We start from the raw sequence: 27,874 nt of genomic DNA on the forward strand, positions 1-27,874 counted from the left end.
TGTAATACAGTATGTAATGTAATTGATAGCCCTTCTACAAATAAAGTACAAAATTACCCCTAAAAATTCAGAGCACTCCACTTGTAATTCAACCCGACCAAAACCAAGACAAAAGGAAACAATTAAAAATTCTAATGGATCCAAAATTTTCTTGACTAAATTAGTAATTTAACAAACCATAAAATAAAAAAAAAACGAGAGAAAAAAAAAATGAAAAAATGAAAAAATAAAATTGTTTTTCGGGGAAGAAGAGTGGGCCAGTGGTTGTTAACCAGAAGAGCGGGAGTAGAGGAAGAAGAATCAAAAGTCGCGCTCCTTCGTTCGTTTCCCCAAAATCTTCCCTATAAAACTCCACACTCTCCACACTCTCAATCATAACAAAGAAAATCCAAAAATATTTTCCCATTTCCCCCACCCACCGTTGGAAGGAACCCGGAGACGCTTGCTTCACTCTCATATGGGAAACTGAAAATTACGACATCACCAATCTTTTTGCCTTTTTTTTCTTTTTTTCTTTTTTTGTATAATCTAGTACATATTTTTCATCTTCCGATCCGTTCTGTATAGTATTCAAAATGACCGACATTAGCTTGGAAGAAATCAAGAATGAGAACATCGATCTTGTAAGTCGTTCTCCTTTCTCCTTCTTTTATTCTTTAACTGCTCTGCAAACTCTGGAGATTCCAATTTCTGTTCCTGTTTCGTTTACGATGTCCGAAATTAATTTTTATTCAAAAGCTGTTTTGTTGATTCAAACTACAGGATCATGTTTAATAGATTACTATTTGATAGATTATTGATGCAATGTATTAACTATTGGATACTATTCAATAATTTTTAAGTATACAATATCGAATTCGTGCACTAAAGAATTATAAATTATTATGTGATCATTTCTCTAAAGTGGGTTCAATATAGTTTTTTTGTTTTTCTCCAAAAACTATTTGTACGTTTTAAAATGCTTTGTCCTCAATATTTTAACATTGTTTGCAATAATTCAGAAGAAGAAAATCCTTTGAATTAACGAGAATTGTGAAGTTATTTTCATCTGATTTATTTTATGGCTGTGAACAGGAGCGCATACCAGTTCAGGAAGTGTTTGAACAACTGAAATGTTCCCGAGAAGGTTTGTCCTCGGAGGAGGGGCGCAAGAGGCTCCAACTCTTTGGCCCAAATAAGCTGGAAGAGAAAAAGGTCACTTAAACGAATTAGAAAACACACAATTTTCTCCACTTTTACCTTCAATTAGAAGAAAATGAAACTTACATTTTAAACTCTTCACAAACAGGAAAGTAAATTTCTCAAGTTTCTGGGCTTTATGTGGAATCCACTTTCGTGGGTTATGGAAGCAGCAGCTATCATGGCCATAGCTCTTGCCAATGGAGGGGTAACATCTCTCTTTCCCTCTATTTTCAAAGAAGAAAAAAATGAAAACCAAAGCTCTTGCTGAAACACTCGTGTTTCTCAATGGATTAAATGCACAGGGGCAACCACCGGATTGGCAAGATTTTGTGGGTATTACTGCGTTGCTTTTCATCAATTCTACAATCAGCTTTATAGAGGAAAACAATGCAGGCAATGCTGCAGCTGCACTTATGGCAGGACTTGCACCAAAAACAAAGGTATAAATTGGCTCATCATGATCGAGAGGAAACTACATGTTTGTTTTTGTAATATGAGTAGCTTTCTAATGATGGAGATTTGCCTTTGTTTATGGTAGGTCCTTCGTGATGGGAGATGGTGTGAGGAAGAGGCTGCAATCTTAGTTCCGGGAGATGTTATCAGTATTAAGTTGGGTGATATTGTTCCAGCAGATGCTCGTCTGTTGGATGGCGATCCGCTCAAGATTGATCAGTCTGCTCTTACTGGTGAGTCTTTGCCAGTTACAAAAAATGCTGGTGATGAAGTGTTTTCTGGTTCCACTGTCAAGCAAGGTGAGATCGAGGCTGTTGTTATCGCGACTGGTGTTCACACCTTCTTTGGAAAGGCTGCTCACTTGGTTGATAGCACAAATCAAGTGGGGCACTTCCAAAAGGTATTTAGCTTCAATTGAATAGCAGCATCTATTACAAGTTGAGAAATGGAAGCTTGAAGTGATGATTATGTTTCTTATGGTCTATTCATCCAGGTGTTGACTGCCATCGGAAACTTCTGCATTTGTTCGATCGCTCTGGGGATGGTGATAGAGTTAGTAGTGATGTATCCGATTCAACATCGTAGATATAGAGATGGGATTAACAATCTCTTGGTGCTTCTCATTGGGGGGATTCCAATTGCCATGCCAACAGTGTTGTCGGTCACGATGGCTATTGGTTCTCATAGGTTATCCCAGCAGGGTGCTATTACAAAGAGAATGACAGCCATTGAAGAGATGGCTGGCATGGATGTACTCTGCAGTGATAAGACTGGAACTCTAACTCTCAACAAGCTTACCGTAGACAAATCCATGATTGAGGTCACTAATTAACATTCATAAACAATTTATAAAAGATATCAGTGAGTATCAAGTCAGTCTCACGGCAATTGTATACTAAATTGCAGGTGTTTGTTAGAGATGTGGACAAAGATACTGTGGTTTTGCTTGGAGCTAGAGCTTCCAGGGTTGAAAATCAAGATGCTATTGATGCTTGCATCGTTGGGATGCTTGGTGATCCTAAGGAGGTATTATTTTAGCTTCCCTTTACCCATTTTTGTAATGTGAATCATTTAGTTCCTGAATTCTACAGCAAATAATTCATAGATGACATTCTGATGTGTTAACCTTTTCTATGATTACTTCACAGGCCAGGGATGGCATAAAAGAGGTTCATTTCTTGCCCTTTAACCCAGTAGACAAGCGTACAGCTATTACATATATTGACAATGATGGAAACTGGCATCGAGTTAGCAAAGGAGCACCAGAGCAGGTTATAAAATTAGTCAAGCTTACACATTTTTTTCCCTAGCTGTACTTCATATTTACACATTCAAAATTTGGACAGATTATCGAGCTTTGCGACCTCCGTGAAGATGTAAAGAAGAAGGCTCATTCTATCATTGACAAATTCGCCGATCGCGGTCTTCGTTCTCTTGCTGTTTGCAGACAGGTAACTATTTACTTTGTCCTAAAAATCTCATGATTGTATTCAGATGGCCAAACAAAAGACATCTAATGAGCCTGATTATGGGGAAATCTCTTTGCCACAGGCGGTTCCAGAGAAGACCAAAGAAAGTCCAGGAGGACCATGGCAATTTGTTGGTCTCTTGCCTCTCTTTGATCCTCCAAGGCATGACAGTGCAGAGACAATTCGAAGGGCTCTTCATCTTGGTGTCAATGTTAAGATGATCACTGGTGACCAACTGGCGATTGGGAAGGAAACTGGCCGTAGGCTTGGAATGGGCACAAACATGTACCCATCTTCCTCACTTCTTGGACAAAGCAAGGACGAGTCAATTGCTTCCTTACCTATTGATGAGCTTATTGAGAAGGCTGATGGATTTGCAGGAGTCTTCCCCGGTGAGCTGAATGACTAGACCCTAAACTTTTTATAATCTTAAGAATTTGAATTCATAATTAAATTTTCCATTACCCATCAACTTATGCTTGTGCCACTGCTGATGTTGTTAAATGCAGAGCACAAATATGAAATTGTGAAGAGGCTTCAAGATAGGAAGCATATTTGTGGTATGACAGGAGATGGTGTGAATGATGCCCCAGCTTTGAAGAAGGCAGACATAGGAATTGCAGTTGCTGATGCAACTGATGCTGCAAGAGGTGCTTCCGATATAGTCTTGACAGAGCCAGGGCTTAGCGTGATCGTGAGCGCCGTTTTAACAAGCAGAGCCATTTTCCAGAGAATGAAGAACTACACCATCTACGCCGTTTCCATTACCATCCGTATCGTCTTGGGTTTTATGCTTCTAGCTCTCATTTGGAAGTTCGACTTCTCACCTTTCATGGTTTTGATCATAGCCATTCTCAATGATGGCACCATCATGACCATCTCTAAAGACAGAGTGAAACCTTCCCCTCTTCCTGACTCGTGGAAGCTCCGGGAGATTTTTGCCACTGGCGTTGTCTTGGGCTCCTACTTAGCAGTCATGACTGTTGTTTTCTTCTGGGTTGCTAATGCTACCGATTTCTTTTCGGTAAGAAAATTGCTACCACTCTCCCCCTCTTCAAAGCGCTAGAAAATGCTTAAAACTTCTGCATTTGCTCATTCTTGTTCTGTATCCATTCTTTGTGGCAGGACAAATTTGGTGTACGATCAATCAGAGAACATGGTGGAGAGCTCACAGCAGCTGTCTATCTTCAAGTCAGCACTGTCAGTCAGGCACTCATCTTCGTCACAAGATCCCGAAGCTGGTCGTTTGTCGAACGCCCTGGTCTACTCCTCGTGTTCGCTTTCTTCGTAGCACAGCTGGTAAGAACTAAGAGACAAGCCACTGGTTCTGTGTTTGAACCTCTGCAAGATCATTTTGATTCCGTGGTGATTTAACCAATTGATTTCTGTGTAGGTGGCCACACTCATTGCTGTGTATGCGCACTGGGAGTTTGCAGGAATGAAGGGAATTGGATGGGGATGGGCAGGAGTGATCTGGCTCTACAGCATAATCTTCTACATCCCTCTTGATATTCTCAAGTTCGCCACTCGATACGCATTGAGCGGCAAGGCTTGGGATAACATTGTCCAAAACAAGACTGCTTTCACAACAAAGAAGGATTATGGCATTGGCGAGAGGGAAGCTCAATGGGCTGCAGCTCAACGCACTCTTCACGGCCTACAGCCTCCTGAAACATCCGAGCTCTTCCATGACAAAAACAACTACAGGGAGCTGTCTGAGATCGCTGAGCAAGCCAAGAAGCGCGCTGAGGTTGCAAGGTACCAAATTCTCCATCATAACCCATAAACTTAAACTTTCGAATATCGTGATTTAATCTCGTATCAGAAGCTTTTGGATCCGGTGATGATTTATTGAATGATGGGCGTTGTTGTTGAAGGTTGAGGGAGCTACACACTCTGAAGGGGCATGTTGAATCGGTGGTGAAACTGAAGGGATTGGACATTGAAACAATCCAACAACACTACACTGTTTGAGGACAGAGACACATAAATTTTCAGGCGCCGGAAGTTAGCCGGCCGCCGGAGATAGCAACGGGACACAGAAATCAGAAAGAAGAAGAAAAAGAAATTTTTATTTATTTTAATAGTGTTGTTTATCTAGGCTGTGTTCTGTTGTTGAGTTTTGCAGTAGGAAATTATTATTTAGGTGATGGCAATAAGTCACCGACACGTGTGATTGTGAGAGTTGCAATCCTATGTTGGTGTATAAACCCGACACGTGGGAAGTGGATCGGGTCCTATTATTCCATTTTTTTTTGTTTATTTTCCTATTAATAAGTAATAAAAAGAAGTAGCTTCTTTTTTCACTTCTCCAACGGTTATTACATTCTTTCATTTATTATTACTGCTCGACTCGTAAAATGCCAAAAATTAAAATGTTTAAAAAAGTATATAAAATTGAGAAGGAGAGAGTGAATTATTACAAATTAACCTCAAGAATTGAATAGGGTCCATAGTTCTATGTTTATCGTTTTCGTTAATTTAAAAACATTTTTAAAATTCTGTATATTTTTAAAATAAATAAAATCTAATTTCTTATTTCTTATTTCTTATTTTAGTTTTTTTTAAAACATAAATAAAACTATTATTTTGTACATTATGACTCATAAACATAATAAATATTTTTTGAACATGAAAATATATAAATACTTATTTAAATTTTAGGCAACCAGAAATGAAACATAAAAAATAAAAGAAAAAAAAGTTACCAACGAACCCTTAGTTTGTAGGGTAAAAATTATAATATCAATAAAATGTCTAATAAAAATTATATAATTTGTTTTTAAACTTATCAATAAAAAACTTGACAATCTTGCTTTAGAAGTCATATGAACAAAATATTAAATAAAAAGTTAAATATCATGCCATAATTATTCAATAAGATAATTCAATTGTTAATTATCTCCAACTTAAATGACGTGAGTTCATGACTTGAGTTATATTCTTATTCGACTTTCATGACACACAAATATAGAATTCTTCGAAGCACTTCAATCAAGATTTGATCTCTATCCCAATTTATGTTCACTTGATTAGCAATCTATCTAAATTAAGTTCTAAGAAATACATTTTTTTCATTTGTGCAATACAAAAGTTTTATTAAATTCTCTTTTATACTTTGTCTCTATACATTTAACTTCATCGTTAAAAATTTAAAATCACATTGTAAATATCATATCAATATTAATAGAAGATTTCGTGACATTTTGACCAGAAAAAGATTTGAATAATATTATTTCTATCTTTTAAATTCTATTTTCGTTCATTATATACTTTTTTTCTTTTTCAAGATCATTTCAGTCGAGTCCTTTTGTTTGAAAAAAAAAATGTTAAAATGTTAATGGAAGCATGAAGTGCCAGAAAAAATTAGATGTGACTGAGATCATTTCCATGGCATTTCAGAAAATGTCACGACTTGTTAATAGCAAAATAAAATAATAAAATAATTAGATCTCCATTTCATTTATATTAATGAGGAGTGTAATTTTATCGGGTCGGGTCGATTTCAGATAAAACCGAATCAACCAGAAAATTTTCGGTTTCATTCAGATCGGTTGCAGTTCGGGTGAAGTCGGTTTCGGGCTGGGTCAAGTTTTTTATTTTATTATTATTATTGTTTTTTTAGGGAGAGAGAGATGCAGTTTAAAGCAAAAAAAAAAAAAAATTAGTAAAAATATTTTATTTTAAGGATGAATAAATCACTCCTCAACCCATAAGCTTGAATAAATATCTCAACAATGTAACATTCCAAGCCTACGAGTAGAAATTATAATAAATGGGGAGGAAACGACAACGCAACAACGTAGGGGCTCGAACACACAAGACCTCCTGCTTTGATACCATTTTAAAGATGAGTAAATCACCACTCAACCCAAATGCTTAAATGAGTTGGTAAATTTAATTCATTTATAGGACCTCTCGATGATACCATATTAAGGATAAATAAACCACACTCAACACAAAAACTTAAACTCATGAGTTGGGTAAATTTAATTCATCATTGGATATCTCAACATTTTATGTATTTTAAAATATGTCACCTATTTTTTAAAATTTTTTTAAATATTGAACAAATTTTTACTATAGTATATCAAATATTATCAGTATATCATTTGAGTAAAGTTGTCATTTTAAAATTAGATCTCTATTTTTTTAAATGCTATATTTGAAGAAAAAAACTAAATGCTGTTGATACTTTATAAATTTTAGTAAATATTTTCATGTAAAAAAATTTTAAAAATAGAGATAAAAAAGGGAGATGAATTATTCCAAGATTGAGAAAAGAGAGGTAAACAATGTTTAAAATGTGCCGGAGTGTTAATTTTATGGAAATAATGTCAATAAAAATAAATATTTGTAGAAAGGTTATAAAAATAAAATTAAAAATTCATAAGAAATATTTAAATCGACAAATAAACAAAAATTAGTAATATTAAGTTAAAATATATTTGATCTCCAATACTTTTTGTAATGATTTATAATCCTCTAACACCTGGTTAGGATTATGACATTAATATAGTATTCTATCTACATTTCATGTATCAATGAGTTCGATATCTAAAAAGTAAATAGAAAAATCGACAAAATATAAAAAATATCAATAAAATGTCACTAATATATACATAATATTATATTAATCATTTTTAACATATTTAGAGATGAGAATATCCCAAATGCTTTAAACACCATAATGCTCCTTCTGCAGCATTCTGTGCTGCTACTTTCTTTCTTGCCTGAGAATTTCCATAGCATTCTAAAACTGCATCACAAGCTCCCTTCATCTCCACAATAACCTTGAACCTAAACCTGCACAAAATAAACTATAATCCCACTTAGATAAACAACTTCTATTTTATAATCCTACTTTGTAAAATCAACTAATCGTTTCTTTGCTTAGGATTTTTGGCATATGCTGAGGAAATTTCTCAGAGTTAAAAGGCTGAAAATAAACTTGAACAGCTATCTTCTACTGGGAAGCCTTCACCTTCTCACAAACATCCATGGTGACATCTGATCTAGTTATTCCCATTTTGAAGAATATAAAAGGCAGAAACATTATAAAAGCTTCAAAAAGTAATTGTTAGAAGGCCAATTTTCCGAGTTTTAACCAGTAATCCACTAGAGTGAAAGCAGAATAATAACTACAGCTTTTGTTTAAGTACTCTAGAAAAGAAATATCAAGCATTGAAAAGTTCAATTTTCATCAAACACCATGTACTCAACTAAAAGTGTTTCAACTTAGCAGGAGCGAAGTAAAGAAGGAAGGAGGGAAGATGATTGTCCCCTCTTGGTCCATCTAAAATTATATAAAAATGTAAAGATTAAATTTTCTCTCTAATTTACCCCCGAAAATTTCAGAATTTAATGATTATATATAAATATATTAAAGTAAAAATGTAAAATTTTGCACTCCCTAAAAAAATTTTAGGGCCACCCTGCTTTATAACTAGTGTGCGTACTCATTTTGATTATGGTGATTGAACTTACTTTTTTGCATGGCTTGGCCCTTCTTCCTCGCAGCATTCAAACAGAGGAGGTTTCCAGTAATTTGCAGTGCAGACCTCAAACAGAAGGGACTTTGCCGCTCTCTTTTCTAAAGTACCTAATAAAATGGAAATTTGAAGCTATAGCATTAAAGCATACATGGATAATACGAAATGGAAAATTCTGGAGGATTTACAGTGCTTTTCAGAAACGAATAGTAATAAATGCTTATGGGAATAAGAATAAGCAGCAGGATTGAAAGGGTAATATACTCCAGCTTTGATAGGTAAGGCAGAAAGTTACAAGAAAAAAAAGTATCAAAACAAAAATAGAAATACTTTAACAAAGATCAAGGAAGCCATAAAAGTGCAAGAGCTTATGTGCTGTTTGCTAGTTGAGTTGCAAAAACTACTTCTCAATTTTTAGAACAACAAGTTGTAGAAGTCGTTTTCCTTCTCTTAATGAGTTTTTATTTTATTTTTTCTTTTTGAATAAAGGGGTATGAAGACCAACTCATGACCCACTCCACTGATGTTTAGGGGTTTCGGAAAATATTCTCAAAATTTTCTATACTACTGAAAAGTTATGATCGAATAATTTATAAAGCATAATGTATTTGTGTGGGTTGGAATCAATATTCACGTAAAACTTAACCTATTTTAGCAAACAAGTCATCCTTAGGAGAATCGAAAGAAAAACAGGGCAAAGGAAAAAAAAAATGAACAGTGGGAGAACAAAATGGAAAGAGAGGAAAGTAATGATAATTTTCTAAACACGTCAGGGAAATTAACCAGAGTTCTGTTTTGGAAATGTTGGAAACCAAATGCTTACTAAAACCATATTTTCCTCTTTTGTTTACAATTGCACTTCAGATTTTCTGGACGAATGCTAAATGACTAAGTGGGAGGGCTTGGGGGCGAAATTGCTCCCAATGGAATGCAAGTGGTGGGTGAAGTATCAACTGCTTTGGCAATTCAATGAAAAGAAAAGCACAGAAGAAAATTCAAAGAAAGTGATGAAACATCACAGTAATCTTCCTCAAATAGCAAACAGCAATCACGTTGAAGAACTAGGTTTGAACCGATACCTTCTTTGGCTGAGCGATGTCCGCAACTGCAAGTGGAAGCTATTTCCCGGCTGTTCTCGTTCTTCGCGACGAAAGAATCCGACGAAGCCTCTGGAATCGTCTTCGTATTCAGAGCTCCAGCGGTGTCCGGCTTCATTTCCGGCCGGTGATTCGGCGGCGTAAAGTGAGGTACGCGCCTAATATATCTGGATTTCTCAAACTTGGCCTGAAAAAGTTGAAACCAACATCAAATTCGTCTCGAATTTTAAAGAGAATCGAATACAGAAGCAGGAAATCAACCGAACTTTACCGGAATCGAGAAGTGATGATTTCCATTTCCAGTGCGGGGATTAATTGGAGGAAGATTTTTGAGATTGACATTTAATCGTCGAGGGTACGGAGGAGTCTGCTCCATCTACTGTTCCTCGATTCTTGCGATCTCTCTTACATCGATTTGAATGGGGAATCAGCAAATGGAAGATTCGTAATCACAGGGCAGAAGCATTTTAATCGTAGGAAGAACAAACAAGAGATAAATTAGAGAGAAAAAAAAGAAGTCTCTCTCAAGCGAATCAATCAATCTCGCCTCTGCCAACAGCAACCACTGTGGAATAAATCCACTCCTCTCTCTCTCCATTACTGCGGATTTTGATACTCTGGAGCTTGAAATTTATCCATATGCCCTTTTATTAAAACTTGTTTTCAATGCTACCCCTCTTATTAAATTTGAAAATAAAAGATTGTAAAAATCACCGCACGGCTGAAAAATTGTTCATTTTAATCCGTGTACTCTCAAATCATCTATTTTGATCTATACATCGATCATTTTAGTCCTTATTTATAAAATATTAATACAAACTTTTATACACAGTAAAAATTTGGGCTACCCTTCAAAAGATTTAGTGGCAATAATTATTATCCAACCACGCTCGGAATTTGGGACTTTACTATCATCTATCATGAATCGATTAAAAGATTGAATGTTCGAATTCCTACTTCTATATATAAGTTCAACTAAGAAAAGTCCCACTATAATTTATTCTTTAGAAACATCACTATCTTTCATAGGTAATCAAATCCACCCTAATTAACTTAGTTGGCTCTTGAACTACCAATTCTTCAGCCTTTGATAAACGAATTTGAGATACAAAAATCTCCATTGCCATGTAATGACACACATTGTGAACTATTTTTTTTAATTTTCAAATTTTAGTTTAGATTTTGAAAATACTTTTAAAACGTGTTCTAACCATGAGGTCAGGACCATACCACATAAATTCTTATACCAAAGATACTTGATTCTTAACCAATCAAAATAAATATATTTAATATTTGATAACTAAAGGGAGAAAAATATAAAAGTAGAAACTTTTTTTATAATAAAATAATGAACCGCCAATGATTCAGTAGTGGGCAGAATTGTCCTAAATATATGAATTAAGAAACTTCTTCGGTGATGCTGTTCAAACTTGGTTCCCAATGATCATGAGATCCAAATTGTTTGTTGGGAGACCCTTTAATATTCCCATTTTCCAAAAACACCCCTCTCTTCACCTTCTTCCCAATCCCCTCCGATCCTCTGCAACTAATTTCCGTGCTCTCGTTTTCTTTCCCGCCGCTGGAACAAGCACAATCCGAGTCTCCGTTTTCCTTCGCCGTTGCCGGTCTCTTCTGGAGTTTTCCGACGACGGAACTTTCCGGGAAGAGGTAGTATTTGCGGCCGACCATGAGCGTCGTGTCCGGCGAGACAATCGCCCATGGCTGGCGAGATGCTTGGGAGTGAGTGACGCAGAATTTGGGGTTCCGGAGCATAATCTCCGCCGCCCGGACGGGGCCGTCGTGGACCTCCACGTGGCCGCCGGGATGGACGATTCGGACGAGATTGGCCTTTGCCTTGGCCTTGGCGCCATTGCTGCAGAGCCAGGCGGCCATGGAGTTATTTGCAGAGGGAGAGGGAGATTTTCAAGTTTTATCTGTCGCCATTTTCTAGGGTTTCTCCTTTGAATTAATCGTCCAATTTTGTCTTTTAAATCCCCAATCTTCGGTTGTTTTTTCAATACAATAACTAAAGGTTAAAATACCAAACCTCACTAACGATAAATTTTGTTAAGGGACTATTTACAACTATTTTCTAAGGTGGGACTAAACTGTTATTTCTTAAAATATAGAGTTATCATCAAACTAAAAGTGTATTTTATCCAATAAAATAAAAACGAATGATAACAACAAATAAAGATTCTACTTTTCTAAAAAAACAAATTAAGATTCTAATAAAGAAAAAAAAAACAACAAAAGGCTTAAAAGTATTGACAAAAGAATTGCAAATAAAGATTCTTGGTAAACATGGTAATAAATATCATTGAAAGCCATCTTTGAGAAAGAAAATGGCACTTCATTCAAGACAGCCCCTCACCAATAAGTCAAATAAAACACAAACAATAAAAATAATGGTTTTTTTATTACATTCTTTTTATTATTATTACTATTATTATTGTTTCCATCCAATTCACTTAATCCAAGTGCATAATCCACTTGCACATTGCAATATTAAAAACAAATCAAATTGAAAAGCTTCACCATCCAAGTTTGATTTGATCAGTTTAATTGATTATAATCCATAATTTCGATAATATTTTGATTGATTTGATTCTATTTAACCCTTTTTTAGTTTAATTGATTCTAATCGGTTTGGTAGATTTTTGTTTGATCAAGTTTCTTTCTTTCAAACTCATAAACTTAGTCTTTCGTTAGAGATATTTGGGTTGAAACATACCTTTAGTCTTCGTACTTTCATAAAAATAACGATTTAATCTTAAATTTTTATAGATAATGATTTAATTTTTACAATTTAAAATTTGTAAAGATCTTGTCCTTATAGTGAAAGATTTTGTTAGAACATCAAGTTTCAATTTTTAATTTCAATTCACCGATGGAGAGACCTCATTATACCTTAATGGAATTTTTCCCAATATGAACTAAATTATTACATACGATAGAATTTATAACCTAAATCATAACAAACTTTAATCTAAAAAACTAAATTGTAACACATGAAGAGAAGTACAGGTAACATAGATATTGGTTAACAAAATCTTTAAAAACAACTAAAGTAACGATGAAGGATTATATAATCATTATCATCATCAACCTTGATCAATGAAGAAATATAATGTAGTTCAAACAAATAATTTCTCAAATAACATAACAGTAGGTGATAATAAATTTGCCCCTCATTTTCTTGTGATTTAGCATTTTACAACATAAATCTTATATATTGAATACATTACAGTTATCACTAAATTAAATGAAGGAGAAGACTTTACCCTTATTTTCCTTTTTCGGCTGGTCAGATGTCATAGTCCAAGTCAGCAGATATCTAGAACCTACAAAGAAAATTCCTTTCTACTCTCAACTACTAACCCTAAAATAGTGTCACTTTTAAAAGATTGACAACTCGTTAATGTTTATAAAAAGTCTTTGTTTTACATTTGTTTCTCTTAATTATCAAATATTTAATGACGGTTAGATAAAAAAAGATGTCTAAGATTAAAATGTTTGGGATTAAGATGTCTGAGAATAAAATATCTGGAAAAGAAAGATAATTATGTTTGCATGGTTGTATATACGTTGGGATTAAGATGATTGAGATTAAATTGCCTAAAAATAAATTATATATAATTTATTTTGTGTGATTACTCTATAAATATGTATTTTATGTCATTATAAATATTGATTAATAACAAATCAAATTTAATTAAAAAAATAAATAATATAATTAAATTATTTCATAGGGTAAAATACACTTTTTGTCCTAAATCCATGATTTTCAAAAAATGACGTTTTATTCCCTGACCTTTAAAAAATGATTCTAAAAATGTCCCTGGTGTTAACATTCCCTCAGTGTTAGTAAGGGAATGCCAACGTGGCATTTATGAATTTAATTTTAATTATGTTTCATTTTTTTTCATTTTTTCTTCTTTTTTCTCTATCTTCCCCTATTCTCCCCCTCTCTCTTACCTTTTCTTCTCCCTGATGTGCCAATCAGACTCTCATTCTGGTAGGTTTCTAAATTTAAGTCATTGGTTTTAATTTAGTAATCCATCTTAATAATTATCACGTATTTAACAAAATTAATCATTTTCATCTTAATTGCATCAATTAATTACATTTTTTATAAAAAATTATACACTTTAATAAATTAATTTATTACAATAGAATAATAAATTTAGTACATTGTTGATAAAGTTTTAATGTTGTTTTATTAATTATAAACTTAATTTAAATATTTTAACTAATTAATTCCAATAAATAAAGTAAATAGTCACATTAAAAAAATAATTTATTGAAAAGAAGAGAGATAAGAATCTGACACAAAATCCATAACAAATCCAAGAGAAAATCCTTGCCCATGGAAATAAAGGATGCCTGAAAATAAACTATTCTCAAGAAAAATTTTCAAATCTGTGTAACAAACAAAGACTTTATTTGTCCATATCCAGAAAACCCCCCAACCAAATAGCTCCTAAAGAGCCAAGTATTTTTTGAGAGAGGAGTTTTTCTTGCAACTTTTAAGTTCCAACTACTCAGAGAGAAGCTTTCCTTGCAACTTTCAACTACTAAAAAAGAGAGGGGAATTTATAGACTACTTGCATAAATTGGCATTGGGAGTCCCAAATTTGAAGGTAGCTGGTCCTTGCTTCCCATTCTTATCGCAGCATTGACTTTGAGTGGTGTGTTAATTCACACTGTGCAGAGCATTCAAAACCTTCCAGCTATATGACTTCTGCACTTTGAAACTCATGGAGTCACGCATAAATGGTATAGAAATCAACATTGTCATTGCAAACTTCAAGGCAAGGTCAAAACAAATCAGTCTATGCATTGCCCTTTTATATAAACACACAAATAACACCATCAAAATGCATACAAGATTAGGACACAATGAGAATCAGAAGGGAAATGAAGCAAAACATAGTGATAGCATCAGTTTTAGCTCTGCTCCTGATCACCCAAGTACTTGCAGAAGCAGATATTGAACATGAGCAAAATCAACATGTAAGAAAATGGTGGAAAGATGAAGAAAAGAGAAGCAGAAGTAGAAGCAGAAGCAGAGAAAGGAGAAGCAGTAGTAGAAGAAGATTTTACTGTGACCCTTTTTACCAATACCTGTTTGGAGCCTGTGGGCAGTGGCCTTTTGCAACCGCCCCTTCACCAGATAACCCATTTTTGGGACCCTCACAAGCTCCTCTTCCTCCTCCAGTTTATCAGCCAGCCCCCTTGGTTCCAGTTTATCAGCCAGCCCCATTAGTTCCTTCTCCACCTCCCCTTCTCGCGACACCGCCACCGCCTCTGGCTTCACCTGAAACTCCATCTCCACCTCCTTCATCTACCCCGCCGCCCTTGGTTCCTTCACCACCACCACCACTACTATCTTCTCCTACACCTTTAGAAATGGTTCCACCACCTTTGGTTCCTTCACCACCACCGCTATTATCTACTCCAACGCCTTCGACATGGTTTCCGCCACCTCTGGTTCCTTCACCACCACCACTATTATCAACTCCCACTCCCACACCTTTGATTCCTTCTACACCAACACCTTTAGTAATGTTCCCACCACCTCTGCCAGAATTTTCACTACCTCCGCCGGTGCCTGATCTGCCGCCTCCTGAACTCACACCTGACGAACCGCCGTTCATCCCTATATTTCCTCCACCACTGGTATCAATCCCAACCGAGCCACTACCTTTCACAATTCCACAGCCACCTGTTACCTTTCTTCCACCTCCCCTGGTTCCTGAAGTTCCAGATACTCCACAGGAACCATTTCCCTTTGTGTCTGCACCACCAGCACCAGATACTGGTTTGAATGAGCCCTTGGTGCCGCTTCCACCTGAAATACCCTTCACACCTCCATTTCAGTCTCCATGATTCCATAACCATCCAGGAGCTGAATTCTTCTTTTTGAATTGCAGTAACTAGCAGCTACCAACAACTGTGTTGACCATAACAGTTTTTTACTGTCTTAAAAGTTTTCTGTAATGTTTAACTTTGAACTTATGTATCCTTGATGATTACTTATGGATGTCAGTCTATGAAACGTAAAACTTCTATACATGGACTAGATATACCACTAATATTTTGGTGTCTAGAGATCCTTAGCCTCTCAAAATTTTCAAGATTAGAATGAATTAGTCTTGCTCTAATTAATAATTTAAAAAATTATAAGTCTTTCAGTGTTCTCAAATATTGGTGTAGCCCAATTGGGGGGGGGGGGGGGGGAAGATCTGATAGAAGTGTAATGACAGAGACTTTTCTTTGATTTATAATGCCTATAATTCTTGAACGCTAAAAATTTGTGATAAAGAAAAGCAAACTAAAATTATATAGATGTAAAAAGAATATAAAAACACACAGGACAAGCCCCCAAAATCTCAACATTTTGAATATAAATACACCCGGGAAAAAGATCTTCAGGCTTCAAAAGAAAGCATCAACTTAACCAAAGCTCGGAAAGCGGTTCCCCGTTGTGGCGTCTCTTGACACAGCCCAGTACAATCTCTTGAAGTTGCTTCTCAATATCTTCCATGGGTTGGCAAGCATCAATTATCTGCAATGAGATCAAGGAAAGTCCAAAATGCAGTCAGTCAATCTTTTTTTTTTTAATATGAAAAACAGGCTTCCACCTAAGATGAACGTGAAAAAACATTGGATTCCTCGTGCATAACTTCATTGAATATTATTGTTTTGATTTACTTGGAGTGTCAATATTTCCAAGACACAAATGAAAAACAAGTTACCTTCCAAGAGGAATCATGCAAAACTTGGTAGTACTGGGCAACTTTGCTCTGGAACTCAAGCTGCTCATATCTCTCGCATCCATAACCTCCTCTTTCTACAGCTTTCTGATCATTCAGAACTCTTTATCATTAATCAATCATAATACAAATTGGAAGTTTTAAAATTGAGAATTTATGAAGTTACCAGGGGTTGCAGATCAAAGTCAAAACAAAAACCTAGCTTTCATTAACAGAAAATGAAAGAATATACAAGGGGCATACAAAAAACAACCCCGACAAAAGGGAACTACCATTAAGAATGGACCTCAATCTAAAAGAATGACACCTAAGTGGTAATTACAAAAAGCCTAAGACACTGAAACTCAAAAAGAGGTATTAAATCTAACCAGCTCCTAGGTTATAAATTGATATCATAGTTTGCACAAAGGACATTATTCCCTTGATTATAAATTGTTATTCTCAAAAGTCCATTGCCATCAATTACATAATAAAACTTCAAAAGAAGTCTCTATAAGACCTGCTCTACTTGAGCAATTGCTTACTCTATGCTACCAATACAATTGATAGAGTTCCATAAAAAACCCAATACAAATGTAACATATATCAGCTATGACTAGAAAGATCTGTGAAAGATGATTTAGTGGCTTGAATCAGTATGGGTGATATGCAAAAAAAATTTTAGCTTGAATTAAAAATAAAAATATGACAAAATTTCAGAATTAAATTGTATCATAAAATTAGTACAAAATCATTTATTTTCAATATAAGATAGTCAATAAATTTACATCATAGCATCATTACATTTACAAGTTAGAAAAAGGTAAATTATGGTAAGCCCATCCCAATAAATGCATTTAAATTTCTTCCCCAAAAAGAATGATATACTAATTTAACTAACCTCTGGAGATATGTCTAGGTACAGTACCAAGTCCGGAGCTAGCAAGCCAACCTCCGGTGCCTGAAAAGGACAAACATAACATCAGAGCATTTAAAAACCCCAAATTTATAATAAAAAGAAAAAAGAAAAAAAAAACATAAACATGCATAAACAAAGGATTCAGCCAAATTACTAATTAGTATTTATACCTTGCACCATTCGATACCAAGTCCTTTGGCAGCTGAAAAGGCCACCCCTGAATAAGAATACCGATCAACAATAAGAGTGGTTCCACTCTTCAATTTTGTTTCCATCAACGATCTGACAGCCATTACAGTAATTAAACCGAAATCACAAACTTTTGGGGTGCATATACACTATTCTTCATCTAAAATAAATGTTGATATAATATACAGGTTTTCCCTCAGCGTACGACATGCACGAAAATGGTTGTAGTCCACGGTCCACCAAGTTCTCAACTGCCATTGCTTGGAACTTCTAAAACCAGGTCTCACCATTTTTCATTTTAAGAAAAACTTGCCACTTAATAACAACATTGGAAGCCCCATCACTCATCAGGTACTGAAAGTTTATAAATCTAAGGGCCTAAACTGAAAGTGGTATAAAGAAAAGTTAACAAACCTCTTCTCCCATCGATTGGCACTGAAGAGAAGATGTATTGTGTGGTCATCCAGCTGTGATTCGTTTGAAAGATAGGAAGATATCATTTGTCCAACACTTGTAGTTCTATCAGGAAACCGCAAAAGTTCAGCAGAATGGCCAAGTCCTTCTAAGTATTGGACTAATCTACTGGACTGTGTAGTCTTACCACAGCGGTCCAAACCTTCTAGAACCACCAGGGCTCCTCTAGAATTACTGCTGCAACCTCTTAGCACAGAGTTATGATTAGTTCCCATTTGGATCTTCCGGATTAAATTATTAGAAGGAATTTTCAGTAGGGCACTTGAGGATCTTCTAGCTGTTACTGCTCCAAAACTCCTAAAAGGGAAAAATGAACATCAGAGAAGTCTTCCATATCAATCATTCCAGACAATTTCATAGATTCTCGTGGTTGAAGCAGAAACTGTGTGATGCATATTTGTTAGAAAAAACAAGGGGACTGCACCTTTAAAACAAATTTCAAATGTCCACCGAACCCGCCCACCACAAACCTAAACAAATAAAAATAAATTTCCCAAAAAATAAACATCACAAATTACAGGTGAAAGAAGAAACTAATCTCACAATGGCTTATGGAATGTGGAAGCGAGCATGGATCATGTCCTGACCTTGAAACTGTGTCAAAGTGTATGCTCAAAAGCTTTACGCCCAAGTCAATTGACTCCCAAAAAATATAACTCGTAAATGTCACAGATGCAGACGGCACTAAATAGAGCTAATCCAGCGTTAGGAAATTAGAGTGGAACTATGAATATTGAATACACTTCCCGTTGTTATAATAGTGGGTTGCTTCTCTTCTGACCCTGATTTCATGAGCAAGAGACTTTACGTTCCTTTTTCTCTTTATGTTTACAGTACAAAACATTCTCTCACCCATTCGTAATAGACCAGTTAATTATTACATCAATATCTGGTTTGCTCGTATGAAATTCGAAGGTAAATCGTGAAAGCTAAAGTACTGACAACACTCCGACCGTGGTGAAGAAAACACCAAAGCGAAAGGACCATCACAACCTTGATTCTTTAGTTTCCGAAAAATTTAAACATGAAGTTTGTCAGTTTGCAAAGACAGCAGGAACCTTCGTTACACGTTCTCTCAAAACCCAAGAATACTTAAAACCGGAAGAGGAAGGAGGTAGTAACTTACAGATGAAACCGAAACAGCATTAAGAGCCAAAATTAATCCTCGATCATGAGATTGCTTTGCTTGCAATATATTGCAATGTCAAAATCAACTAACAAACCATGAAAGCAGAAGTTCAGGCTCATTGAATAGCACTAATATATTTCAAATGCATGAAATGGTCTAAGAAATACACAAAAAAAAAGGAAAAGAAGAAGCCTGGACTTTTAACATTCTGACTTTTTTGTTTTGCAACTTATCGTAATACCAAACTAAAAAAAAAAATAACTATGAAAATACAAATTCTAATCCATTGAATAACATGTTCCAAATAAACAGAAATGTGAAAAGCAAATCACCATTTTACTTCCTTTTTTTTTTCTTTTTTGCAATATTTTGCAATGCCAAAATCAAATATCGAATCAAGAAATCAAACTATGATGAAGAAAACACAAGTTACAAAAATGAAAACGATCAGAAGAATAACAAAATTAAAATTAAAACGAAGAACAAAGAGTTGAAAAAACTAAAATAGTGTTCGGTTAAGTTATGAGTAAAAACGTACTTGAACAGTTCGTTGGAGCTCGTCGCCGTTGCTTGCCCGCTGGAGTTCGCCGCCTCAGTTGTCTGAGTTTAGAACCCGCCGCCGTCGCTCAGTCGCCGGAAGAATGGACGGTGAGTGGCTGTGCGCGCGTGGGATGTCTTTTTTTCGTGAGGATGTTTCAAATTGGAGGGTTTTCACATGGAGGGAGAGGTTTCAATTTGGGGGGAATTTTAGAAGGGCAAAAAAGACTTTTCATCCCTATTAATGTTGTTTACTTTTTGAAATTTCCCGAAGGGTTGAGAAATTAGTGCACGGGAATTGGCCCGGAACATAACCGGGTCGGGTCGCCCGAGATTAATAATTCTAAATATGATTTCTTTTAGCATTTTGATTATAGTTTCTAACTTTTAAATTCATTTTTATTTTTATTTTTACCATTTAATTTTTAAAATATCATTTTTAGTCCACTTTCATCTTCCATCCCACAATTTTTATTATCAATAAAGAAAATAATACATATGATATGGGATTTTTTTTAAATAATTATTTTTTAAAAACAAATGACAAATCTTGTACGTTCAAAGTAATTACAAAATTAGAGTAGATAAATCGTAGGGATAGGCTGTGATTTGCCCAAAACGGCTACGATTTACGTCCAAATCGCGATCATTGATCGCAATTTCACTAAAGTCGCAGTCATTGGCTACGACATCTGTCTGACGTGCTGCAAATGGAGCCACGTCTTTGCTGACAATTCTTTTTATTTTGAATTTGGAAGTCAACGTCTGCGACTTCCCTTTGTTTTTTTTTTTAATTTGGGAGTGGCAGCCATGACCACTCCCCCACTTCCTCTTTTATTTTTTTATTTTATTTTATTTTTTATATTTTGAATTTAAAATTGCAGTCCTCAACTTCCCATCAATATCCCTTTGTTTTTTTTAATTTTATTTTAAAAAACCATAATTTAAGAAAAATACTATCATCTTAATTTTCTTCATATTTGGAAAGTAGTTCTTGATTACCTACTACATGATGGACATAAGATGGACATATTCCTATAATAATAATTTAAAACAAAATAATTGTAAAACAAACAAAATCCTAATTATACATATCCCAAAATTTGGTTTTTGTTTTAAAACCATGTATTTCGCGATGCAAATGACAAAACATGTGAATTTCATGTAAAAGTATTACTTTTATGGTTTTATTAATTTAATAATTTTTTATTGATTTAGTTTATATTAAATTTAAATGTTATTTTATAGAACATACGAAGATGAAACACAACAAGCTAAATGACATTTTAATCATCGAATTGATTTTAATATAAGTTTAAACTTTTAGACTTTAAATGACATTTTAATTAAAATTTAAAATAAAAAAAATAAAAAATAAAAATTTAATCACATCTTAATTAAGTTTCGCAATATTAATAAAATAACAATATATAAATAAAATAAAAAGATGAAAGTCACGTACATGTACGCAACTGCCACGTTTGCACGGAAATCGCAGACATTGTATGCGAGTTTTGACCTTTATTTTAACCTAACCTATTTTTGTCAATAGTTTTAAAAACCTAACTTACCTTTGAATTTATTTATTTAAATTACATTTATTTTGTAGTTTTTTTTAAACTAATATTATTTTTATAATTTATTTTTAAAACTAGATTATTTTAAAACTTTGTCCTATGATATGATATCATATTCCGCATGTTCAGCCAAATGACATGATATCATATTCCGCATGTTCAGCCAAAAAATAGTAAGTTCAACCACCCACCCAAACAAGCAAAAACTAAATTATTTTGTAATTAAAAGTTAGAAATCAAAACACGAAATCTAAAATTGTACAAAACACCAAAATAAGGACTCGGCTTATATAGCAATGTCCAATGAACTATGGCAAAGATAATAAATTTAAAAAGAGCTGAAGAGACGCCTTTACAGTATGGGCTAAAGAAAATATATAAAATAGAGTTAAAAGATGTATACTTCGACGAATCTGAATATATCTCAACAATAAGTTGACACTTAAGTTTTATCTGTTTTTTTAATAAGATGGTTAATAAATAACATGTTTGTTGTTCTATCCATGCATTAAACTCAAAGTCAGCCGGAGAAAATGACTTTTACTAGCAGAATTAATTTGCAATCTTTATTCCTTCTTGGTTTCTGTCAATCTTTTCAAATTTGGGCAATGGAAACAAGAAAATAGGGAGAGGAGCAAATTGGTTCAATGAATAAGTTATTGTACTTGTTAAAATGTCTACAACTTATCACCCAAGAAGACAGATATTTATAGTTCTGAAAAAATGAAGACCCTAAATTCAACTTGTTCTTACCTTTCAAAATACAACAAAATTGTAAAGAGAGACCTCAATATTGAGGAACAGTGCCTTACGTCATGAATTCAAATCAACATCAGAGGAGGCCAATGAAGAATCTCGCTACCGCTTTCGCCTCAAACTGTAGCAGGTTCATAGGACTCTATAGATTTTAATAGCTCATCACCCATCTCTTTGCATCCAACAAGTTTCTGTGCAGTCGAGTGTTAAGAAAAAATCATTGGACTAATGACCAAGAGGAGGAATTAAATAATAGTTATCAAAAGTAAAAGAGAGCAACTGGGCATTAACATACATGATACACCGTGGAAATCCACCCAAAAAAAATTCAAGTGAACTACAACCATTTTACCTATGGAGTAGCAGATACGTCGTGCCAAAATCACTCTCAAACACACCCAAAAGCTAGCTAGATGATCTATTTTCATGATTGTAAAAGTAAATTTGTTGAGGTCGATTTGTTTGCTATCGGACATTTCGGTCAGGTTTTTACTTTTTTTCTTTTCTTTTTCTCATTCAGATGTTTAAATTTATCCATATTCAAAGACAAAATTGAGAGAGAGGGGGAGAAAATTTCTCCCTCCACTGTATACTTACACATCCTGCCGAGTATATGTCACCAGTCCTAAATCCTCTGTCTAGAGTATCCAAAACTGCAACCTCAACTCTTTTGGCAGCATTTTCTTCTCCAAGGCCATACTTTAGAAGCATAGCAGCACTTAGAACGGTTGCTAATGGATTTGCCTTATCCTACATATAAAACCATGTTATCTTATGGCATAAAACTTTACATCCTACTTATAATATGCTGATATTTTAAGAACACAAACCTTTCCAGCAATATCAGGAGCTGAGCCATGAATAGGTTCAAATAGTCCAGGTCCCTGTGCAAACAATTCATTTTGTTATAGAAGGAAAATGAAGAAAATTTAGAGAGGATAACAATGCGAGAGAATGATATGACTACCGATTCACGAAGACTTGCAGATGGAAGCATCCCAATACTTCCAGTAATCATGGAAGCAGCATCCGACAAAATATCACCGAATATGTTGTTTGTCAAAATTGTGTCGAACTGCAAATTTTCACAATCAGTCCAAATAGAACTTATCTTTCCTATCATATAGGGGCTATGAAAGTTCACTTTCTTGCCCCTTCTGGAAAATAAGATTATTTTTCAATGCAGACCTGCTTTGGATTGCGAATTAGCTGCATTGCAGCATTATCAACGTACATGTGCGAGAGTTCAATATCAGGATATTCTGCAGCTATTGCTATCACTCTTTTCCTCCAAAGCATTGAAGCCTGCAAAAAAGTTAGTTCCATTGTAAGGTTTCTACATAAAGGAACATGTGACCCCACTACTTTCAAGTTTTAACTGTGGTAAGTTCTTACATTCATAGATCGTACATAACATATTAAGCTCTATTGAAACGCATGGTTATATGTCAATACAGTAGGGAAACCTTGAACTGAATGTTTGACGTAGATCATTAATCTTCAAATAAATAAACTTGGAGGAAAGCAGATGAGACAGTTACACATTCTCAAAATTCAAATCTGAACCTATTTCCAGCAAAATAAAGGAATGGTCTGGGGTTATTATCTCAAATTTCCTAATAACCTTTTCCAATCAGAAACAGAACTATTTCAATGGGAAAAAAATGAAATATACATAAAAGGGTAAGCCCTAACTTAAGGGTTACAGAAAGACAGAAATTGGCTATGATAGAAAAATTGCAATAATTACAGAGAGGGAAATTTTTTTTAGAAAATGACAGAGAAGACCAAGCAGAAGAAAGAAACATGATACTATCCCGAACTTCCTCCAATACTAGATTCCTTAGAAAGCTCCCACCATCCATCGTCAGGAATGCTTTATTTATGAATGGATGGTGAAGCCATCTGCTAAGAAGTGCAAAATTTATGATGTTCCTGATTCCAGGTCCCCAAAGCTCTTGAGAAAGTGATAAGCATATCTTCTTGTATCGTTTCAACTTTCCCAAGAGGAGAGAAAGCAGTTTTACCTTTTAACTTTTGTATTAGACAAAAAGGTTTTTGTGCCTACATGCTATATTTCGTGGGTTGTGGCTCAATGAAAATTAGATGAAACAAACTATCATAGAGATTGCACCAAAAGGATGAAAAGGTTGTTCTTATGAATTAGAATGACCAGTGACCACAATACCAATCAATCAACAAAAATAACAATCAAATTCTTAAAAGCACCTCCAACACATTTGCTTTATCTACAGAGCAAACTCTTCCTTGTCGCTTCCGAGCATTCTCAAATGCCACTCGAGCAACGCGGTCGATCTGAAGCAGAAGACATTAACGAACTGAAACGTAATTGTTCAAATAGACGTAATAGATAGTTTATAAAATAAAGAAGAGGATTGTTTTAGATATAAAAACAAATTAAGCATGTAATCTTAATTTCAAGAAAAATGAAATATGGAACAACTGAATGAAATATGGAACAACTGCACTTCCAATTTAAAATTTATATAAAACAGTTATGCTTTTTATGGTTTAAAAAAAAAGGAGTGAGAGAGAGAAATAAAGGGAAAAAAAAGGAATAACTTCTTCATGAATGTATCAACGATCGCTTTGAAGAATGGATTCATAGATTAGTATGAAATTGTTCCGAGTAAGCAAGGATGACTGAAAGGAATGCTTATCAGAAATATTTTTAATCCAACTAATATTGAGCTGCTTTCCATAAAACAATTTATTTAAAGATAAGAGCACGTCGTATAATAAAAAGGAGTTGAAGACTTTATATGCAAGCTCCCAGGGATGTTGAATTAAAAAGAAAAAGTTACCTCATGAGTTGCATACACTTCAGTATTAAATCCAATTTCTTCCCCATTTTCACTGGTTTTAAAACCTCTTGGTTGCCCAAAATAAATACCTAATCCAGGTGAAAGATATCATGGCACCTTTATTCAAAACCCAAAATTTAGATATGGAGGGAAATCAACACATGGAATCTCGTTTGAAGCGGGAGGGGAAAAAATTTACCTCCTGTGAGCTCCCTTATGACCATGAGATCAACACCTTCAGCAACCTCCTTCTTCAAAGTTGAAGCGTCCACTAACTGAAGGGGTAAGAAATGGAATAATTAAATAGGTAACAGAGTACCCCATATAGGACTTTAACCTTATACCCAGAGGTGCTTCCTCATGAACTCACACCACTGCACATGAATTTATGCATCTCAATTAAAATAAATACAAGTAATATTCCCATGCTTCATTTAGGAGCAACACTGGTATAGTTTTTCCAGAGGTGGGCCAACTTGGATGCTCTTTAATAAGAAATGAAGTTCAACACCAACGCTTCTGAATATAATGCCATTTATGCAAACCATTGAAAAATAATTCTCGCAAGTTGACCACTGAAGAAATATATCAACATATTAAGTCATGACATTATTAATTCATACGTCTGAATCTATCCTTCTTGGCATGAGGCTAAGTTTAACATTTAGATGAAACGAGGGTATCTAATAGGGCTTCAAACCAAGATAATTTCCCGTCTTCAGATTATTGAAACACCTATGCCATGCACTTTTATATTGCAATAAAAATGATCGCAGGCCAAAAAAACAAAAGAAACGAAAATGGGACCTTGGGCCTTGTATTTTCATTTGTAAATAGTTTATATTGGTGTAGGGGAGGGAGGATAATGTAGTAGTTTACCTGGGGAAAGACAGTTGCAGGCCGCAAATTAGCGAATACTTCAAGACCTTTTCGAAGTTGAAGCAACCCAGTCTCTGGCTTCAAATGTTTTGGATTATCATCCCATTTGTATCTTGATAAAAGGAATGAGTCATGAGATGATTCAACCAACCATACCAGTTTTTAAAAAATTATGAAAGAAATCAATGTAAATAGCACAACGTATATAAATACCCTCCAATTGCGCCAAATAGAACGGCATCAGATTGCTTGGCTGCTAAAAGCGTTTCGTCTGGCAATGGAACCCCAGTCAAATCAAGTGCAGCTCCACCGACAGGCATCTCTTTGTAATCAAACCCAATCCCTAAAGTAACAGAAGCCAATGGTCGTCAAAAGACCCAAACGAAATGTAAAATCTCACCCTATAATTTTAAAACAATATGCACGAACGTAAATAAATTCTTCCAACTTTCTTCAGCTCATCGCAATTTCATAATTTTATTTCTCAGGAAACAATTGAACTGCGTTACCGTCTTTAAGCTGAGTGCAACAGAATTCCAATGCAATTTTGAACTTACTAATCAAAAAATCCAGTACCCCATCAACAAAACACAAACACAACTACCATGTAACAGAAAAGTAAAAGAAGAATGGGGGGGGGGGGGGGGGGGGGGGGCGACACAGAGACTGATTAAGAGGAGGGACCTTCAAGCGTAGCAGCGAAGTTGAGAACATCCTTCGCGACGGCAATGACTTCCGGACCAACGCCATCGCCGGGAAGCAAAGCGATGGAATAGCGCCTGGAAGGAGAAGTGCCGGCGGAGCAGCTGACCCGGAATAGCTTCGGCGATGGTTTCGAAACGGTGATGGATCGGGAAAAAAGATTTACCGGTTTTGCGTTGAGATGCAGAGCCGCCGCCGCCATAGATGAAGGCAGCTGCAAGCTTGAAACTGTGCAAGTAGGAACTGGGACAGAATATGTGCTGTGGAATTGGCTGCAAATGCCAAATGGCTATGGCTTCTCTTTTTCCTTTCCTTTTCTTTTCGGGTTTTCGGGTACATAAGTGGCCACGACCACGACTTCCGGAGAGGACGAGTTTAAAAAACTCTTCTTTTTTTCTTAACGTTAATTATAATATGTCTTTAGATTTTAAATTATTTCATCTTAAATCACTGCACCAATAATATTTCATAAGTTAAATTACATATTTAGTGCGTAAAATTTAATAGTTGTATATATTTAGTCCATAATTTCTATTAGGATTTATTTGTACAATAAGATATTTCTATTATTACAGTCTGTAACTACTTGTTACCGTGGTCTATATCTCATATAATAAAGATGAGCAAGAGTTAATTTACTCTCAAATGTTAATATGGTATCAGATGAAAATTAAGTCACCTATTTTCTAAGAGTATACTTGTGGGACCCGTATATCATTTTCTCTCGTATTCTTGATTTTCCGTCGTTTCTCTTTCTTGCTCCCATGGCGCCCGAAGATCCGCTTGCTCCATCTGTGAATCCCAATCCTTCTGATTCCACGACTTCAACAGCGATTCCCGTCGGTACGCCTCAGGTACCAACTCTGGCGAATCATTCTTCTGCTGAACAATATGCCAACCCTTATTTCGTCCATCATTCAGATAATAGGAGTCTTGTTCTCGTCTCCGACCTTCTCACTGATGATAATTACACTTCTTGGAGCCATTTTATGACAATTGCTCTCACTGTCAAGAACAAAATTGGATTTGTGGATGGCTCAATTTCTCGACCTGCCAGTGGTTTACTCAATTCATAGATTATCTGTAATAATATAGTCATCACTTGGTTTTTGAACTCTTTATCCAAAGAGATTTCAGCCAGTTTATTGTTCACGACTCGGCGCGCGAGATGTGGCTTGATCTCAAGGAGCGGTTTCAACGCCAAAATCGCCCTCGTATTTTCCAATTGCGTCGCGACTTGTCTACGTTAGTTCAAGATCAGACGACTATCAGCACATATTTTACTCGATTGAAGACCTTATGGATATAGTTGGCTTCATATCGCCCTTCCTGCACATGTGGACGATGGTCTTGCGGCGGCGTACAGGCCATCTCCGATTACTTTCAGACTGAGTACGTAATGTCGTTCTTGATGGGTCTGAATGATTCTTTCAGCC

At 35.2% G+C, this 27,874-nt stretch overlaps 4 protein-coding genes and 1 long non-coding RNA gene across 13 annotated transcripts; 1 reads left to right on the forward strand and 4 right to left on the reverse strand.

Moving 5' to 3' along the window:
- Positions 1-270: 270 nt before the first annotated feature.
- On the forward strand, positions 271-5,414 carry LOC111020931 (ATPase 9, plasma membrane-type). Its single transcript, XM_022297727.2, has 14 exons — positions 271-623; positions 1,075-1,194; positions 1,289-1,387; positions 1,485-1,622; positions 1,721-2,035; positions 2,129-2,455; positions 2,542-2,661; positions 2,784-2,906; positions 2,982-3,086; positions 3,187-3,496; positions 3,614-4,128; positions 4,230-4,403; positions 4,498-4,862; positions 4,982-5,414. The coding sequence occupies exons 1-14, from the start codon at positions 576-578 to the stop codon at positions 5,076-5,078; spliced, it is 2,856 nt and encodes a 951-aa protein (XP_022153419.1). The 5' UTR covers positions 271-575; the 3' UTR covers positions 5,079-5,414.
- A 2,248-nt stretch (positions 5,415-7,662) lies between these two features.
- Positions 7,663-10,262, reverse strand: LOC111020939 (uncharacterized). 2 transcript variants are annotated; one of them, XM_022297738.2, is made up of 4 exons: positions 9,965-10,262; positions 9,676-9,880; positions 8,592-8,706; positions 7,663-7,924 (listed from the first exon to the last, which is right to left on the reverse strand). In XM_022297738.2, the coding sequence occupies exons 1-4, from the start codon at positions 10,067-10,069 to the stop codon at positions 7,882-7,884; spliced, it is 468 nt and encodes a 155-aa protein (XP_022153430.1). In that variant the 5' UTR covers positions 10,070-10,262; the 3' UTR covers positions 7,663-7,881. The 2 variants fall into 2 exon arrangements, with proteins under 2 accessions (XP_022153430.1, XP_022153429.1); XM_022297737.2 differs by having other exon boundaries at positions 7,663-7,910; positions 9,965-10,261.
- Positions 10,263-14,063: 3,801 nt separating this feature from the next.
- LOC148209455 (uncharacterized) lies at positions 14,064-15,890 on the reverse strand. The gene is made up of 2 exons (XR_015792848.1): positions 14,821-15,890; positions 14,064-14,437 (listed from the first exon to the last, which is right to left on the reverse strand). It is a non-coding gene; the product is annotated as an uncharacterized LOC148209455 (long non-coding RNA).
- A 57-nt stretch (positions 15,891-15,947) lies between these two features.
- Positions 15,948-19,887, reverse strand: ZEU1 (P-loop containing nucleoside triphosphate hydrolases superfamily protein). 8 transcript variants are annotated; one of them, XM_088127614.1, is made up of 8 exons: positions 19,160-19,247; positions 18,621-18,717; positions 18,458-18,503; positions 17,974-18,330; positions 17,541-17,652; positions 17,353-17,412; positions 16,455-16,559; positions 15,948-16,264 (listed from the first exon to the last, which is right to left on the reverse strand). In XM_088127614.1, the coding sequence occupies exons 4-8, from the start codon at positions 18,246-18,248 to the stop codon at positions 16,148-16,150; spliced, it is 669 nt and encodes a 222-aa protein (XP_087983740.1). In that variant the 5' UTR covers positions 18,249-18,330; positions 18,458-18,503; positions 18,621-18,717; positions 19,160-19,247; the 3' UTR covers positions 15,948-16,147. The 8 variants fall into 8 exon arrangements, with proteins under 8 accessions (XP_087983740.1, XP_022153422.1, XP_022153423.1 ...); XM_022297730.2 differs by lacking the exons at positions 18,458-18,503; positions 18,621-18,717 and adding an exon at positions 19,701-19,887; XM_022297731.2 differs by lacking the exon at positions 18,621-18,717.
- A 2,028-nt stretch (positions 19,888-21,915) lies between these two features.
- On the reverse strand, positions 21,916-26,799 carry LOC111020932 (3-isopropylmalate dehydrogenase 2, chloroplastic). Its single transcript, XM_088127609.1, has 11 exons — positions 26,421-26,799; positions 25,950-26,079; positions 25,737-25,848; positions 25,057-25,132; positions 24,858-24,946; positions 24,262-24,348; positions 23,221-23,337; positions 23,000-23,107; positions 22,863-22,916; positions 22,630-22,782; positions 21,916-22,223 (listed from the first exon to the last, which is right to left on the reverse strand). The coding sequence occupies exons 1-11, from the start codon at positions 26,638-26,640 to the stop codon at positions 22,149-22,151; spliced, it is 1,221 nt and encodes a 406-aa protein (XP_087983735.1). The 5' UTR covers positions 26,641-26,799; the 3' UTR covers positions 21,916-22,148.
- Positions 26,800-27,874: the final 1,075 nt, after the last annotated feature.

The sequence above is a fragment of the Momordica charantia genome, assembly GCF_013281855.1.
Source record: "Momordica charantia cultivar OHB3-1 chromosome 8 unlocalized genomic scaffold, Mcharantia_2.0 BLBB01000008.1, whole genome shotgun sequence".
NCBI lineage: Eukaryota > Viridiplantae > Streptophyta > Magnoliopsida > Cucurbitales > Cucurbitaceae > Momordica > Momordica charantia.